The sequence below is a fragment of the Pinus tabuliformis genome, chromosome X (assembly GCF_031772625.1).
Source record: "Pinus tabuliformis cultivar Carrire ecotype Pingquan chromosome X, CPIR1, whole genome shotgun sequence".
Classification (NCBI taxonomy): Eukaryota; Viridiplantae; Streptophyta; class Pinopsida; order Pinales; family Pinaceae; genus Pinus; species Pinus tabuliformis.
In genome coordinates, this window is record NC_142308.1 from 1,307,637,709 (window position 1) to 1,307,655,535 (window position 17,827).

The 17,827-nt window shown below is 38.5% G+C and overlaps 1 protein-coding gene across 1 annotated transcript; it reads left to right on the forward strand.

Annotated features, from left to right (window-relative positions):
* Positions 1-11,969: 11,969 nt before the first annotated feature.
* On the forward strand, positions 11,970-12,623 carry LOC149144875 (uncharacterized). Its single transcript, XM_089452296.1, has one exon. The coding sequence runs from the start codon at positions 11,970-11,972 to the stop codon at positions 12,621-12,623; it is 654 nt and encodes a 217-aa protein (XP_089308422.1).
* Positions 12,624-17,827: the final 5,204 nt, after the last annotated feature.

Here is a 17,827-nt window from a genome sequence, read left to right on the forward strand (position 1 = left end):
TTTTCAAATTTCCATGAGACTCTTTGAGTTCTACATGAATTTTCACATTCTATAGGTGACTCTTGGACTTCCACTTTACATTACATTTCTCATATTATTGAAAATTACATAATTACATCCACAAATAATGTGGAAAATTATCACTCATATGACACCTTGAAGGGACACCTTGATAGGACATGACATGGCATTGATGATAATGTGGCAATGTTAAGCCACTCTTCCTACTGCTATCTTTGTGACTTCTTGAGAGATAATACATGCCCTTCCTCTTCTTCCTCCATAAAGCTTGAAGGTAGGGATTCTTTATTATGATTTTGATCTTCCATCTTTTGTCACAATCTAGTGTCCCTTCATCTTCTCGTTCAATGATCAACCTATCTTTATAGATTCGTAAGTGTCTTCTAGCATATTCTCCTTATCCTTTTCTTCAATAATAATCTTGTCATGTGAATATATAATACCTGTAACTGAAAATTACTCATGACAAGACAAGATCAGTTCGGAAATATCCTATTCTAGCTTTCTTCATGAAGATCATTGATTGAGCTAGAATTGGGTACTAGACAGGAAGGAAATCTAAGGGATTACACAGTACATAGTTTTAGAGGCCATGAGTGAGGTGTTGATGCTTGTCACTGCACAATGCACGACACTAGAGGACCAGAGGACAAGACAAAACAATTGAGGGTCACAATGAGGCAGGATTATCCACTGTGACTCCATAATGCACATTTTAGGAGAGAGAAAAAGCTAGAGGATTGTGTAGTTATGCAGTTCAGGGAGGAAGAGGGACAGATTGTTGCTTGAAGCTACACAATGAGCAGAAGGAGACTGGTTGGGAGGAAATATTGTGTAGTCCTAGAGGTCAAGAAGTCATGATTGAACACTAGGATTACGCAATGCATAGTCCGTGGAGGCGGAGACTATGCATTGTGCAGTTCTAGGAGGCAACAATGCATGATTGAGTCTTACAAATGCACAATGCATAGTTCAAGAGGGAAAAGTGAGCTAAGGATGGTCGGGCATGAGACTTTCCAAAATTTGACTAGGTTTGGGATCAATAAGGTAGATATGAAACCAAGTTTGGACTTGAACATGATCACACACTCATAAAAATCGTTGATACAATATTAAAGACTCAACACTCAGAAATAACATGGTCCCCTTAATGCGATAACAAAAAAACATTCTCCTCCAAGTATGAAACTTAGGATACACTTTGTGACGACAGTGAAGACACTAGTACAACAGAGCATGGAACTTTAGGAATGAGCCTAATACATGTCTATATGATAAATATGACCCATTAGTACCGAAGTGGCCTCTTAAGACACACCATAACATTGATTTCTCAAAGTGAAACCCTTCCCATTCCAAAAGACGACACTTAGGTTTTATCCAAAAGGGACTAGAAAAATTAGAGGATATAAATGGGATGACTCTTACTACTAGAAATGACAACTTGCAAGGTCAAAGTAGGCTCTGAAATTTAGATGTAGGCCAAAATTTTGGAGGGTGTTGTAGCAACGACAACATTAAGTCAATTCAACATGTCACAATTTTGTTTTTGTGATCAAGAGTATAGAATTTTTAGGGTGGTGTTATATGTGCAGTAAAATACCTATGAGGTCCCACTCTGTATGGGGTTTCATTTTCAATATCTATTTGTCTAGAGTAAGGAATATTTCAAACATTTTCTACAGTAGGTAGAAGACTAGGTTGTTGCACTTTCCATTGGCCATGTCTCTCTTACAAAAATCTAGAAAACAAGAATTAAGGAAGGTGGATTTATTTGAGTAATCCAATAGCATCTAGAACTCAAGCTTTTGATTTGAAGGACATGGATCTGATGTATTCCCTATTTCATGGACTCCAAGGGATTGTTTCTCACCTAGTGGACTCTGTATTTTAATCCTTCCATAGAAATATGTTATGAGCCTATTTGGATTATATTGTTGTATTTTCCCGTTCATTTCTATGATGATGGTGTTTTCAAATCCATAAGGGACAAATTTATTTTCCTAGTGCCTTTATAAACTGATAGATGCCATAAATGTAACAAAATTTTTATTAAATTCACCAAGACTAGCATTTTCATGACAATTATAATGAATGGGTAAAATAAATAACTACTCATATGTACACTAAACAAAAAAAATATCTTTAGAGTAGATATATACCTGATGATTCAATGTCCAATTCGAGTGAATCCACTTATTATATAGGTTATCAGAAATTCTTCATAAAAGAGAGAAACTTTGTAATCTTTGATTCTATACCTTACAATGTTGGCATCACTTAATAATTATCCAATATATATGGGCTAAGCATGGGAGAAAGTCGCATAGTTAAAAAAGAGGGATAAGAATTTACTTTGATGGCCAAATACTTACATGAAAAGCTTTGAGTTGAAGACACCCCAAAGGTTGCTACTCCACACAAACACATCACCAAGAAAAAAGAGTCCAACCATTGATTATGTTGTATTAAAAAAGAAAATTGGTCCTCAAATTCTTTACCCTCATATATTACATGTTGTTGATCCACATGCATCCTTTGTGAGAGATCCAAATTCTACTATCATTTTTCCACATAATCAAAAAAATTTACATATTGGTGAGGTTTTCTCAACGAGTGACTTAATCATGATTAGGAAATAATTTCTTCAAATAATTGGCAAGAAAAAACTTGGCATGCGCCCATTTTTTCTATGATTGCCAAATCTGAGTACTGACATAGCCATTACAGATAATCCATTTTGAACATAACAATCATAAACAAATCCAATATGGTTTAATCCCCTCAATGGATGTCAATGACCCTTCATCACAAACATTTTCATGTTGGAAAAAACAAACCACATTTAGACTTCCCTAAGGAATAAAATCACATTATTTAAGGAAGAAAATTTAGTTTGTTCATGTTTCCTCTCTAAAACAAAGTCTATATTTCGCACTTAGTTTATCTTGTATTTCCCTTCTACAATGTGTCTTAGTTTTTCTTCATTACCATAAGTTTTCATTCATTACCTTAACGACTCAAAACCCTCATTACCCTCATTGCATCTCTGCAACGTATATTGTACCCTAACAATTATATATAAAATATCTCAACCCTTAAAGCAAATAATATACATTACAACATTCTGTCTTTTCACAAATATTTATTATTAAAGAATATAGGAGACATTAAAATACACTTCTAACCTTTAAATACAAATTATGAATCCATGGAGAAATTAAAAGACACTTCTGACCTTTAAATACAAACTCACTCAGTTCATCTTTCGTTTGTCTATATAAATACAAACTCATTTAACCCAAACGTTGATTTACTGTATTGTACATACTGTAAAACTCATTAGATCCAACTTTGATTTATTGTCTCTTTCATTTGTCTATATAAATACAAACCTAATAAACCCAAACTTTGATTCGTTGCCTACATATGAAAGTTGTACAAACTCATTAAAGACAACTTTGATTTATTGTCTCTATATGAAAGGCCATTGAATCATACTTTGCTTTGTTCTCTATATATGAAAGTATTGATTTGGATTTATCCATATAAACACACACTCAATGAATCCAACTTTGATTTGTCTATGTATGAAAGTTGTTAGCCTGCATGCTCACCTCTAATCTCCTATTAAAAACCAATTTGAATTTATCCATACATAGAAGTACGAGCCATGCTTACATCTAATCTTTTGTTGACAATCGACTTCGATACTTCGATTTATCCACATATGGAATTCCATGTCATTCTTATATCTAATATTCTTTTGATTTATTCACACATGGATTTGCAGGTCATTCCTCAATCTATTCTTCTATTGACAACCAACTTGAATTTATCCACACATGGAGTTGCAGATCATGCCTAATTTTAATTTTCTATTGACAAACAACTTGGATTTATCCACACATGGAATAGGTCATGCGTATATCTAATCTTATTTTGATAACCAATGATTTGAATTGTTTGTAAGTTGAACATTCAAACATAAACAATCATATGGAATTAAGGAATATCCTATTTAATATCAACATGTTGGAAATTTGCAAAGACATTGAAATCCTAGAGATACTATCTAGATTGTATCCTTTTGAATACACTACATATGTTGTCAAACTAGATCAACGAATTTATCAAACCTTTCCTCCCAAATAATTTCAAGGAATAATCAATGACATGCAATGGAACAAAAAATCTTCATGTAATAATCAAGGCATCTAAACTTAATAGAAGGCAACTCTTCTCTTCTTTCATATAAAAAGACTTCGCATTGTTTTTCAAACATATACGAGCTTTACTAATATTAGGATATGCCTCACCTTCAAGAGATTGAGATAGAGAATATATAGAAAATGGGATATATCTTTAAAAAATAGGAAGAACGCAAATCAAGAAGGGATGCCGTGGGATTTACATCTGATGCAATGCATGCATAATATGTTGCTTTCTAAGACCATTTTTTTAGAAAATTGTGTTTGTACACAATTAATACCAACATTTTTTTTTTTTTAATTTAGTGAGGGTTAAAAGATGTTCATAAAATGATCGTTTGGATATCCCACTCAAAGGAAATGATTACCCCTCCAACCTTAAGAGTGGAAAATATAGACTCGATGCCATTTCAACAATTCCATGACCTTAAAGTCTAGGCCTATCTACCCCTACTGCACCTTTTCAACAACCTTAAAATTATAAACCTCCAAAAATTAGGATGCCTAGAGAATCTGAGCCAAAGAAGGAGAAGGATAAGACAACCTTAAAAGCATTAAGCCTCTCTACTCCCTACTTTAAATAACTTTAAAAATTATATGCCTCTCTACCCTACTGCACCTTTTTTAAGGCCTACTTTCAACAAATTTAATGTATATGCATCTCTACCCCCTACTACACCTTTTTAACGACCTTAAGTATAAGCCTCTTAAGATTAGGATACCTAGAGAATTTGAGCTAAGCATAAGCCTCTCAATATTAGACCTCCTCGACTATAGGCCTTTGAAAGATCAATCTTGAAGACAACTGATTTTATATTTAAAATATTGATATTATGTAAACCTTCCTAGGCGACCCAAATAGCTTCATGAATTTGTCGACTAACCAAGAAACCAAACTGTTTAGGAAGTATGACCTTTGAGAGAATATGCTTAATATGCCTAGAAATAACCTTTGAGAGAATAGGCTTAATATGCCTAGAAATAACCTTTGAGATTACTTTGTACACACAATTGCATAAAGATATGGGCCGGAAATCCTCAAAGGAAGAGGGATTGTCTACCTTTCGAATGAGGTCGATGAACGTAGAATTAAAAGCAGGGACACTCCTGCCATCCTAGTGTCACTCATTGACAACCTGAATTAGATCTGGTCCCATAAGTTCATAGAAAGAAGAAAAAAATCAAATAACCCAACCATTCAGACCAGGGCTCTTATCCTTTTAAAATATTGCAATAACTTATTTTAGTTCCGCATTCGACACCTCCTCAATGAGTTCCATATTTTCCTCATTTCCAACAAGACGTGGAAAGTATTGAGCCACCCTAATAATTTCCATGACATTAATCACCCAAGGAGCATTGAAAATTTCTTTGAATTGTTTTACCCCTATCGCAGCCAACCCCTCAAAATTTGACATGGTATACCCCTCCTCATCCTCCATACCCCATATGGTATTATGCAGCTTCCGCACTTGGCATAAGCATGGATTTTTTTTTTATTTTTTTTTTCCGTCCTCACTATCCAACCAAACTACCCTGCTTTTGAGTCGCCAAAATTCTTCCTACTTTGCTAGAATCTCCTTCCTTGTGGCAACCAGACCATGGTATGTATCCCACAAAAAGTTTAGATTGAAACCACCCAATATCTAAATTTGTAAAGGCTCGAATCTCCTGTTCTATCTCCAAGAGGTCTGTTAACTCCCTCTCGTGACAAGTCGTAGCCCAATCTTTTATCACAACTTTTAAATATGCTAGATTATAAGAAAATTTTCCTACAACATAAACATTCACCCCTTCATCTTAAGGCGTCCATCTCTGTTGGATCAAAATGGAGAAGTCCTCCTCTTTTAACCATTTTTCATTCATTTTAAAAGGTCTAGTCGATTTTTGTGACATTCCCTTAATCTCGAGACAAATAGGTCTATAATTAGAAAATACCCCCGGATCCAGTTCACTAATGGATAAGAGGAAAGGCACTGAGAGTAGATTCAACAAAAAAAAATGATCGAGATGCTTTGCGATTTGATCCTCCCCCACCTTTTCATTATCCCAGGTAGGAATCAAATGAACAAGGGGAATGTCGATCAACTGACACAAAGTAAGTTTTTGATAAAAATAATCAGACAAGGTGTCTGCTCATGCCCAAAGACCCCATGACTCCACTTCTCCCATGGAGAAGTTTAAATCACCACCGAGAATGACATTTGGGGACTGAATAAGGGACATCCAAAAAAAAGAGTTCTAATAAGAAACCATGTGTTATAGACATATTTGGGCACTTCAACCCCAATCACATATGTTGATAAACCAAGGGCTCTTAAACCCCTAAAAGTGTTGTTTCATACCCTAAAGGATCATGGTCAACTGATTACATCATTTTCCAGAAGTTCCACCTGAAAAACCACTCAAAACTAGCTAAAACTGAACCATAATGACTGCTCCTTGGTCAAGGTGCGATGCATCTCACCTACTACACACAAGAGGTGTGATGCATACTGAAAAGGCCTTCTGTAGGGTGCGATGAGCAAGAGTAGACAAATGGCAGAGACAGTTTGCTAAGTGGAAACCCAGAGAATCTTCTAGAAACTTCTCATATGACACTTGCCTCTCTGAATTCGCCTAGGGATGAGTAAGAGATCATGAAATCTCCAAGTGGAACCAAGAACTATCAGTGAAATGACACTAATCAAAAACCCAGAAGCTAACTCACCCCTCTGCAAATATCTATAAATGGATCCCTCATCTCAGAGATCTAGAGGCTGGAATTTTGTAATTTGTAAGGAAGTGTTGTTGGTTTCTCTTTGAGACATTGTATTGTTGGGTGATCTTGCTTTTCATGAGGTGAAGAGGGCTTTCATGCTAGGAGGATGATGTTGGATCAGACAGCTAGGTTGTAATCCTCTCTTCTACTTCTACTATCAATAAAGTTATTTGAGTTTTCCTCCATATACTTGTGTATTTGTGAATGCAATTGTATGGTTAATGTATTTCTGATTCTGCATTGTTTATGGTATTATAGATCTCTATGCTTTGATGGTGTTTTGTTGCTTTGCCTCTATAGGTATTCTCTAAAGCGGGACAAATGGGAAAGGAGTGGCAAGCTCTATAAAGGGAGAGAGGAAACAAGCAAGGAGCCAAGCGAAAGATACAGGCTGGTGCTCTCTGCTTCTCTCTTATCTATCATACATAAACGAAATCATCAAGTGCTTTGAATTGTTTGTTTCTAAGATAGCTACCCGTCTTAGTGGGACTAGCAGATCGAAAAGACACTAGTTTTCTCGGAAACACCATGTCCTTCTGAGGACAATAAATGTTGATATTAAAAGGTTAAAACCTTGTCTAGCTTTGAGGAATATCTTATCAATCCCATACCATAATGAATACTCCAATAATTATGGGCCTTTATCTTTTGAGAATCTTAACCTAGAGAAATACCACTCGCGTGGCCTCAAACATCACTTATAATGAAACACCAAGAGAGAATAATAAACTCCAATATTTTTACCACATAGTCACCATCCCCAAGAATTTCTTGGAGAAAAATAACATCGGGACTTTCAAGGGAGAAAAGTCATTTAAGAGCTAGTATTTTGGGAGCACTGGAAACTCCCTTGTAGTTAAAGGAGAGGGTCTTCATAAGGAAACCCCTTGAAGGGCTTTCATTTCTCTAAGCGCCCCATCCATAGAATTCTAACGACCCAAAGCCAATTCCACATAGGCCTTTTCCTTTCCCAAGGAGATTTGATATTTCCTTCCCCTACCCTTGCTAGAGGAATGTAGCACAGATGTACAACCCAAACCACCCCGAGGACCTCCCAAACCTAAAATCACTAGACGAGATTGTAAGTGATGTAAAATTTCACCCTCACTCGACTCCCAAGAACAACCCAAGAATGCAGAGGCCCGAGGAGAAGTGAAATCAGCCGACCCAAATGGAAATGAACAACAGGCATTTTGTAAAGGAGAATGATGAACATTTAAAGGCATATACCTAGACACCCCCTCTGAACACACATGAAGATTCATACATAACGATTCAGAACAATAATCAATATGTAAATTATGAAAATAGAGGGTAACTGAATTGATAGGTTCCGAAGACATCTCCTAAGAAATAGCCACCCTCGCCTGCTGCCAACATAGAGAATGTAGATGGAACTAGTAAATGACTCAAGCTAGTCACCATCATCGAGATGGGAATGGCCGAATCATTTGACACAGAATCTTGAGCCCATCCTTCATCCATATAAGGAACCCCCTAGGTTGAACCACCAACAACTTGATCCGTCCTATGTGTCTTTGAAATATTACCTTCATTTGAATTACCCCTAAAATAAAAGGTGCATTGATTGACCAAGTGTCCAATCTTATGATACCTCTTGCACCAAAAGGGGATACCTTCATAGTCATATCTACTAATGTTCATAGTAGCATGTAATTTCTTCTTAAGGTCCAAACACACTAAAACCCTTGCAACAAATTTATTAGGCATCTCAAGAAATTAATAGTCTGCATCTAGAAACTTCCCAAGACTGTTACCCATTTTTTTGAAACTTTGTGAGCTCCACATGTTTGACAACAAACCAGGAAACCAAACCCACATCGAAATTTCATCCATCCTCTCCTTTTGGCATAAAAAGGAGGAGTCCACAATTTAAATAAAATTGTCATGGAGTCGATGGACCAAAACCCATAGCAATGTGATCTACATACTCTTTTTTCTTAAAGGAAAATTGGATCTAACCCATGGCCAAAAGGAAAACTTATGGTGCAACGGAAGTTACCACATACGATATGAACTTATCATGCCACTCCATAATGGTACTTACCCCAAATTTCCTCCCATGGGCATGCCTAACCAGAGATTTTACCACCAAAGTCATCACATCTATCATTTCCTCTTCGTCACCCATGCATAAGTTGTAAGGGACAAGAGTGAGATCCCCCTTTAAACCTTTGAACTTATTTTTACCTGAATGAGGTTGATTAGAGAGGCCCTCATCTAGAGACTCCTCAGTCGAAACTCCATGAACAGTGGCTTTCGGCACAAGAGATTCAATAGGCTCCACAATTGGCCCCAAATTCCTTACTGAATATTGAGGGGAATAAACCCCCCAAGCAGGGCCATCCCTTGACTACAACGATGACCCTGCAAAAGGGCCCACCACACGACTAGCATTAGACAATGGAGGAAGGGAATTAAAAGTAGAGGAACCACCACTAGAACTGAAGTTTAAACCCTCGCCATGAAAACACTCAACATAGGGTTTGGTCAGGGTGAGAATGCCCTCATTTGAGAAATTGGGAAGGGAAATACCTCCATACACAGTGGAAAGAGTGAAATCCCCTAACAAAAGATAGAAAACAACATCCAACACCACCGAAGGGGAAAACTGACAAGTGGCTGCAATTTGGGAACCACTCAAGACCATATTGTCAGGGTTCAGGATAACACATCACCCAGGGTCAAACCCGCAACGTAAAACCCCAAAGACAGAGATATGGAACCCCCATTTGAAAGAAAAATCGAGCCCTTGTTGGGACTGACCAATTAATAATCCACATGATCCATGTATTCCATAAGAACCACTCCGCTCCAACTAGGCCAGCTAAAAAAATAATCAGACCGGTCCCAAAAATGCCCAAGATTACCACAGTGACAATAAAAACCCAAAAATAACAATAGGAAACAACGAAATTGTTGGAAAGATCTAAGATTCCAAGGGAAAACCCAATTTAAACTGAAATTACACTCGTCATAGGCCCCACGAAAATGACATAAAGATTAAGAAAACATGAATAAGGACCCCATCGCCTACCTTCCATTACACAAGGATTAATGCCTGGAAAACAAGATAACATGGACTCGAAACCTACAAACCTTAGGTGAAAAAACCGTATGAGAGCGGTCATCATCGCTCCAACAATATATCCCTAAGAACCATAAATATATGATAAATATCAAGATAAATCATGACAAAAATGTTATATATTAATGAATGAATATACATATTTAATCAAAATATAATATATTAATGAATAAAACTAAATAAATATTTAATCAAAATGCTATATATATTAATAATTCAAAAGAAATTATTTAATCAAAATTTAGAAGTTGGCACTTGTGTAGAATAAAATTTATTACAAATTAATTCAATAATAATTTAAATGTTTTAATTTTTTTTTTACGAATTATTGAAAATTTGTCCAAGTCGAATGATTTAATGAGTTTTTTTTAATAAAAATATGAGTTTTTTTATATATATTTAAATTTACAATTTAAATAAAAGAAAATTGCAATCTAATGAATAAATATATTTACAAATTTCAAAAGAATAACAAGTTAAATGATACAATGTTTAGATTCTATCCAAAAAGCATCCACTAATGAGTAATTATATATACAAATTTAAAAAAGATAATAAGTTAAATGGTAGAATATTTAGATTCTATCCGAAAAACATCCACTTAATACCTTATGATTACCAGTAAAACTTCCACTTTAAAATAATGATCGAGAATTTTTATTTTAATAAAATAAAATATAAACTTATAAAACACTTAATACCTTATGATTACCAGTAAAACTTCCACTTTAAAATAATGATCGAGAATTTTTATTTTAATAAAATAAAATATAAACTTATAAAAATTAATAAAATAAAATATAAACTTATAAAAATTATAAAAATTAATAATGAAGAGAAAATAAAACAAAACAAAATGAAAAGATAATTGAAATATATAGAATTCAAGAGGTTAAAAATGTTTCCTTTAATGCATATTTTAGTTCTAATAATATAAGCATATAAAATTAGAAATACATAAAATTATTGAATAATTAAAAATATGTATTTTTGGAATTTAGAGTTTCATAATCGGAAAATGATATATATCTATCTATATATATAAGTGATAAAATGGAAGAACTTAATTCCTTCAAGTTGAAGAATAATTTAGGGAATGCTAATGGTAATAATATTGTATTACTAACGATGATGTCAAGATGTTTTAGGCTCTAACGTAGCCGCAGGCAGGCAGGTGGCACACGCGCATCCCTGCACCTGCACAGAGACAGAACAAATATTAAACTCAGTAAATCGGGCACCCGCGATAGTTGTTACCCTACCATTTCGACCTGTCGACATCCGTTTACTGTGCGCACGGTCAACTATCTTCCTGGCGGTTTTGGTGGCAGTTTCCGTTAATGGAAGAGATGGATATCGAAGAGGAGGCCCTTGATTATTCCCAGGATCTGTTCAAGGGACAAACCATATTTGGCAGTCGAAGCCCTAACCCTAACATTGACAGTTCTGCTTCTCCTTACCCGGGTTCTTCGCCGATTGTCACGCTTCTGGGATCCTCAGCCTCGCCGCTACGCTTTGGATCTCTCTCTCTGGAAACCTCGGGACTTGATTGCCCCCCGCTCTCCCCTGGCACTCTCGATCTCCTCACTGCCATATCGCCTCCCTCACCTGCATTCGATCCACTCCCTCCCCATAACCCGTCGCCCCCCCTGAGCTCTCCTCCTCCGGTTTCTGCAAACCCTAATACCCTCCCTTCGGGTTGTTTCGACTCTCTGGTCATAAAATCAAAAGCGGTGACTCCCTGAAGGATGTGGGCTCAGATCCATTGACAGAACACCCATCGACGCCAAGAACAGGGAAGATAAAGGTCAAGTGCGTGAAGATTTCAACAAAGGACCTTACCATCACATTTGGTGAAGACATACCAATGGGCGAGGTGGTGGACAAGGCCAACAGGGTACTTGTTGGGCATGTGAGAGGAAGGGCTTACTCAGCAACCAGGCTCACAAATTGGGTAAAAGAGATCTGGGGTGGCATTCTTCAGGAACTCCCAGAGGTTCAAAGCCTGGCTCGGGGTTGGTTTGCCCTACATTTTTCAAAGGCAGACTATACTGATCTGATTCTTGCAAAATACTGGCACATAGAGATGGCACCGGTCCTCCTCAAGCGCTGGTCACCGCTATTTGATCCGGAATGGGAGCAAATTGGAGCAGGACCTATCTCGGTGCGATTACCAGGTCTTCCTCTACAATTCTGGTCTGAAGCAGTGTTTATTAGGATTGGAAATGCCCTTGGGACGTATCTGGAATATGATAAAACCTATGTTCAGACAAAAAACCGTGCGCTGGCAAGAATCTTGGTTCACTTGGACATGAGGGAGGGTCTGGAAGAGAAGATCACCTTGAAATGGAGGCATTACACCAGAATACAGATTTTGGATTACGAGGGTGTTCCATTCCACTGTAGAAGGTGTCATAAGGTAGGGCACGTATTCAAGGAATGTCCTCTACTCGCGAAACCAGTAGATCCCCTCGGCTCTCCACCGCCACAAAAAGGAAAAGCACTTGTGTCAGCAACTTGAGCTCCTGTGTCGGCAATGCAAATCAACATCTCGGTCCCAAAACTATTTAACTTGGGTGAATCCTCAAAGGATGCGAAAGAAACCTTCAAGTTGCCCTTGCCCCCTCTAACTTGGGCAAGAGCTGCTGCTGCTGCGGAGATGGCGCGAAAATCGGGTACTACTCCTTTCTCACCCCTATCCTCTCACTCATCTTCATTATCACTTTCCGTTGTTTCATCATTGGATTTTATTGCACCTCTGGCTCCTGCTATTACTTGTGCGATTTCCATCCCTCTGCCCATCATAGCTCCCTCTTCCCTTACTGTCCATCTGACCCCATCCTCATCTGGGGTTTTGGTCACTTCCCACTCGGTATTGCCTCACTCCTACAACCTTCGCTCTAGGCACATACTGGGTCCTGACTCACAATCTGGGTTGGGTCTAACCTACCCTGGACCCCCTGCATAATCTTCCCGAGGACGTAAATCTTTCCTGACAAAGGCCATTTATAAAGCTAGCGTCGAGGTTGCATCTGGCAAGCAATCTACCATGGAAGGGGTTCTTAGAGTATTGCAAACCCCAGTAGGGGTTCCACCATTAAATGCCTCTCCTTTAATTGCAGAGGTCTGGCTAGTACCTCCAAAAAACTAGCCATGCAGAGGTTGATTGAGAATGAACCCGCTGATATCATTACGCTGTAAGAGACTTTGGGCAATTCTGATTCTATTGAGCAAACCCTAATTACCATCAGACCCAGATGGCACTTCCATGCCCTGGATGCCATAGGTAGAGCCAGGGGCTTAGCCATCGGATACAATCCTTGAACCATCAACGTATCTGCCACCTGGGGAGAAGTGGGCTTTATAGGTATGGATCTCTTCTCAGCTAAGCTAGGGGAGACCTTGAGGATCATCAATGTATATGGCCCATGCCAGCGGAGAGAGGAATTCTGGCAGTATTTTCTTGGATTAAACTCGACATCTATGGATCAGGTTATCATAGGGGGCGATCTTAATTTCTCCATGGGATATGGGGAATCCTGGGGATCACATGCCCAAGTTGACCCCTTGTCTGATTTCTTTAAGGAAATTCTGGACTAGCACCATCTTGCAGACATCCCCATGAACAAGCCTATGCCTACGTGGAGGAACCGGAGAGTAGGGGATGCAGCCCTGGCTAGAAGACTCGACAGATTCCTGATCAAAATCCCCCTGCTTCAAAGATTGACCAGATACAGACAATGGGTGGGGTCAGGGGGAATATCATATCATTCTCCTATTTACCTGGAGATTCTTGGACCTGATGCCAAGCCAAAGGCACCCTTCAAATTCAATCATGTTTGGCTCCAAGATGAGGGATATACAAGTTTAGTCAAGGACTTTTGGATCACCCACCCTATAACAAATCACAGAACAGTGACGGAAGGTTTCTGCCACAACCTTTCTCAGCTAAAACAACTAACCATGGCCTAGGCTAAGGAGAAGAAGGCTAAGGATGAACAGAAGATTTCGGCCATTGAAGCTGAGTTGGAATTATTGTTGGATGACAAAAATCTTGGTTTTACCTCAGCAGCAGAGAAGGCCAAGCTGATTGAGCTTGAGAAGTAGAAAGACAAGATACTCAAGGAGAGGGAAGAATCATGGAGACTGAAGAGTAGGGCCATTTGGTTAAAGGCAGGAGACGAAAACACCAAATTTTACCAAAATTTTTCCAAGGGAAGGAAGACTACAAACACGATTTGGAAAATGCCCCTTCCTGATGGAGAGCAAGCTGAAAATTCCAAAAACTCTCCAGACTGGGCACCTCCCACTTTCGAACTCTGTTTAGATCTCCCCATGAGGCCAATCTAGCAGATATCATACAAGTGGCTGGACTCTTCCCTCGCTTTGTAGGGGAGGAAGAAGCAAATGAATTGATTTCACCTGTCACTCTGGAGGAACTTGAGGGGGTATTAAAGTGGTTCAAAAAGGATAAAAGCTTGGGACCTGACGGGTGGACAATAGAATTCTATTTGGCTTTTTATGATCTATTGGCATTGGATCTTCTACAGGTTGTGGAGGAATGCCGATCATCAGGTAGATTGTATAATGCTATCAACTCTACCTTCATTTCCCTCATCCCAAAATCTGATTCCCCTACCTCCTTTGATGATTTCCGACCCATCTCCCTCTGCAACTGCCTTTATAAGATCATCTCCAAAATCATTGCGAATCGTATCAGGCCTATCCTTTCTCGGCATATCCTCCCTGAACAATTTGCTTTCCTTGAAGACCGCCAGATTCATGAAGCTATTGGCACTACTCAAGAAGCCATTCATTCCATTCGTGCCCGCAAACTAAAAGGTATCATCCTCAAAATTGACCTAGCCAAGGCTTTTGATCGAGTGAACTGGCTTTATATCAAAATGCTTCTTATCCACTTGGGCTTCCCCCTCTCATTTACCAATTGGATAATGGCTTGCATATCAACCCCCACCTATAGTCTGCTCATTAATGGCTCTGCCTCTCCTTTTTTCCATGCTGAAAGGGGACTCAGGCAAGGTTGCCCACTCTCACCTCTCCTCTTTCTGCTTGTTATGGAATGCCTGAGCAGACTCATTTATCATGAAAAGTAGAATGGTAGATTGTCAGGTTTAAAGATTACTGATCAATGTTACCTGACTCATCTCCTGTTTGTGGATGATGTCCTCATCTTCTTGGATGGAAGTATTCAAGATTCGATCACTCTTGAAAAGATCCTTGCCACTTTTTACAGAACCACTGGTATGATGGAAAACCACTCAAAATCCACTATTTCTCAGGCATACACTTCTGCACAAGAGTCCAATCTTGCCTTGCATTGATTCCCATATAACCCTCGACCACTTGACCAGGGCTTCAAATATTTGGGTTACTAGATCAAGCCTTTGGGACACAAGATAGCGGATTGGACTTGGCTGATCTCCAAATTTGAGAAGAGGATTTCTCACTGGAGCCATCACTTCTTATCCAAAGCAGGAAGGCTGGTGCTTATTAAATATGTCCTGGAGGCTACACCTGTATTCTGGATGGCATTAGCCTGGATACCTAGAGGTATTCTAGCTCGTCTCAAGCAAATATGTCGCAGATATCTTTGGAATGGAGGACGGGATAAACGAGTTTTTGCATGGATTAGCTAGGATAATATTGCCATGCCTAAAAAGTGGGGAGGATGGGGTCTTAAAGATCTATCATCCTTTGCACATGCTCTGGCTGTGAAAATGGGATGGACATTACTTACCAAGCATAATCTCTAGACATCTATCTCATACCACAAATACATCTGGCCCCTACAAGTCATGGATAGGATCCGACTGCCTGGTTGGAACAGAACATGCATCTCATCGGTTTGGAAAGCTCTACTGTGCTCTCTCCCCCTCATATGCAACCATCTTACTTGGAGAATCAATGATGGAACCAGGGCTCGCATTAGGATGGACCCATGGACCGGTGGAGGGGGGAGATGTTACCTCCCTCGTGAGCTTATTTGATTACTTGATCAACAGAACATAAAGGTAATTGCCCATATTGCGGACCATGAGAATTCATCCATTTTTACACAAGCTTGGAAATCAGCAGCGCAGCTAAATTTTCCTCCTATCTGGCACCACAATTGGGAGGATTACACAAACGCATTGAGTGAATCCCACATCCGCATCAAGGAAGGCCCAGATGAGCTCATGTGGAGCAAGGTCGAATCTGGTTACTACTCCCCCAAGGAAGGTTACCTGTGTCTGATTATAAACAAACAACCAGAAATCACTCAGAGATGGTGGAAGCTCATTTGGAAATTAAAGACTCCACCCCGGACCAGACTCTTTTTCTGGTGCATTCTTCGGAATAAGGTTCCTACAGGGGACTTGCTTATGCACAGATCTGTGTATGGTCCCACCTGGTGCATACTCTACAAACAACACTCTGAATCGACAGAACATCTTTTCCTTTCTTGCAATACCACAAAACAAATATGGAATGACGTGGCAAATGAAATCAGGTTCACGGCAACATGGGAAGGTGACAACATCTCAGTAGCATGGGATGCCTAGAACCGAGCACATGCAAGAACTAACCTCCCATGTCTTCCTCTCATCATTTGCTGGGCAATATGGCTGGCAAGGAACAAATTGACCTTTGAAAATGGCCCGATCTGCTGGCAATCCATTATTGCCAAAATCATAGCATCATATCACGAATTGCCTAAATATACTCCACCTCGTTCTCACAAACCAGCTACCCCCGATCCCATAGACCACTCCTCACCATGGGAATTTTTCGATGGAGTTGCTCAACAACATGGATGTGGGTGGGGGGGGGGGGGGGGGGTTTCATTCTATATCTATCAGATCAGCATTATTTCAAAGTCAAGATGGGCCTAGGCATAGGAACGAACAACTTTGCAGAACTCATAACTCTTCGTCATCTTATGCATTTTGCTTTAAATCATGAATGCAAAGACTTATAGATATATGGTGACTCAAATAATATCATAAATTGGATCAATCAGAATACTAGATGTCATGCTCACACACTCTTAAATATTCTGGACGAAGTAATGCATCTCAAATCTCAATTTAATTCCATTCTTGTTCGCCATATCTATAGCGAGCATAACCACAGTGTCAACGGATTATCCAAGGAAGCCACGCACCTGCCAAGAGGACAGTGGATAATCCAAGAACATAGGGGTACCTCACAATACCAGTACTACCACAGGCCTTATATAGATCAAATCTACCATCAGGTGGATGGTCACTAAATTTTTGAAGAACTATCGAACATATATGATGATGTAGATAATTTAGTTTTATTTATGATCAGCACCCTGCGAGGTGTAAATATGTTTACATAGAACACTATTTTAGTATCATCCTACATGATGATTTTTTTATTTTGACACAACCATTTACAGGAATGGATTGTAGATATTAAGGATATATTGGCTCAAATCACATATGCTGAACAACATATACTACATGTAATTTTTCACTATATAATGAAAGATTACAATTTTTTCGATGGAAAAAAATATATAAGTGATTAAATTATTATGGTATTTTTGTAGATTTGTCCAAAAAAATTATGGTTAGTTAATTAATTTTAAAAATTTAGTTTTATGAGTATGTTATGGAACATTATAAGCTAAGTATATTGAATTAAGTACTTTTAATATTTCACTTAATTTATTGATTTTTGATTCAAGATGTTATA

Excerpts from the sequence above, each read along its gene's own strand:
- LOC149144875 (XM_089452296.1), top strand. The coding sequence starts at position 11,970 with ATGGGCGAGGTGGTGGACAAGGCCAACAGGGTACTTGTTGGGCATGTG.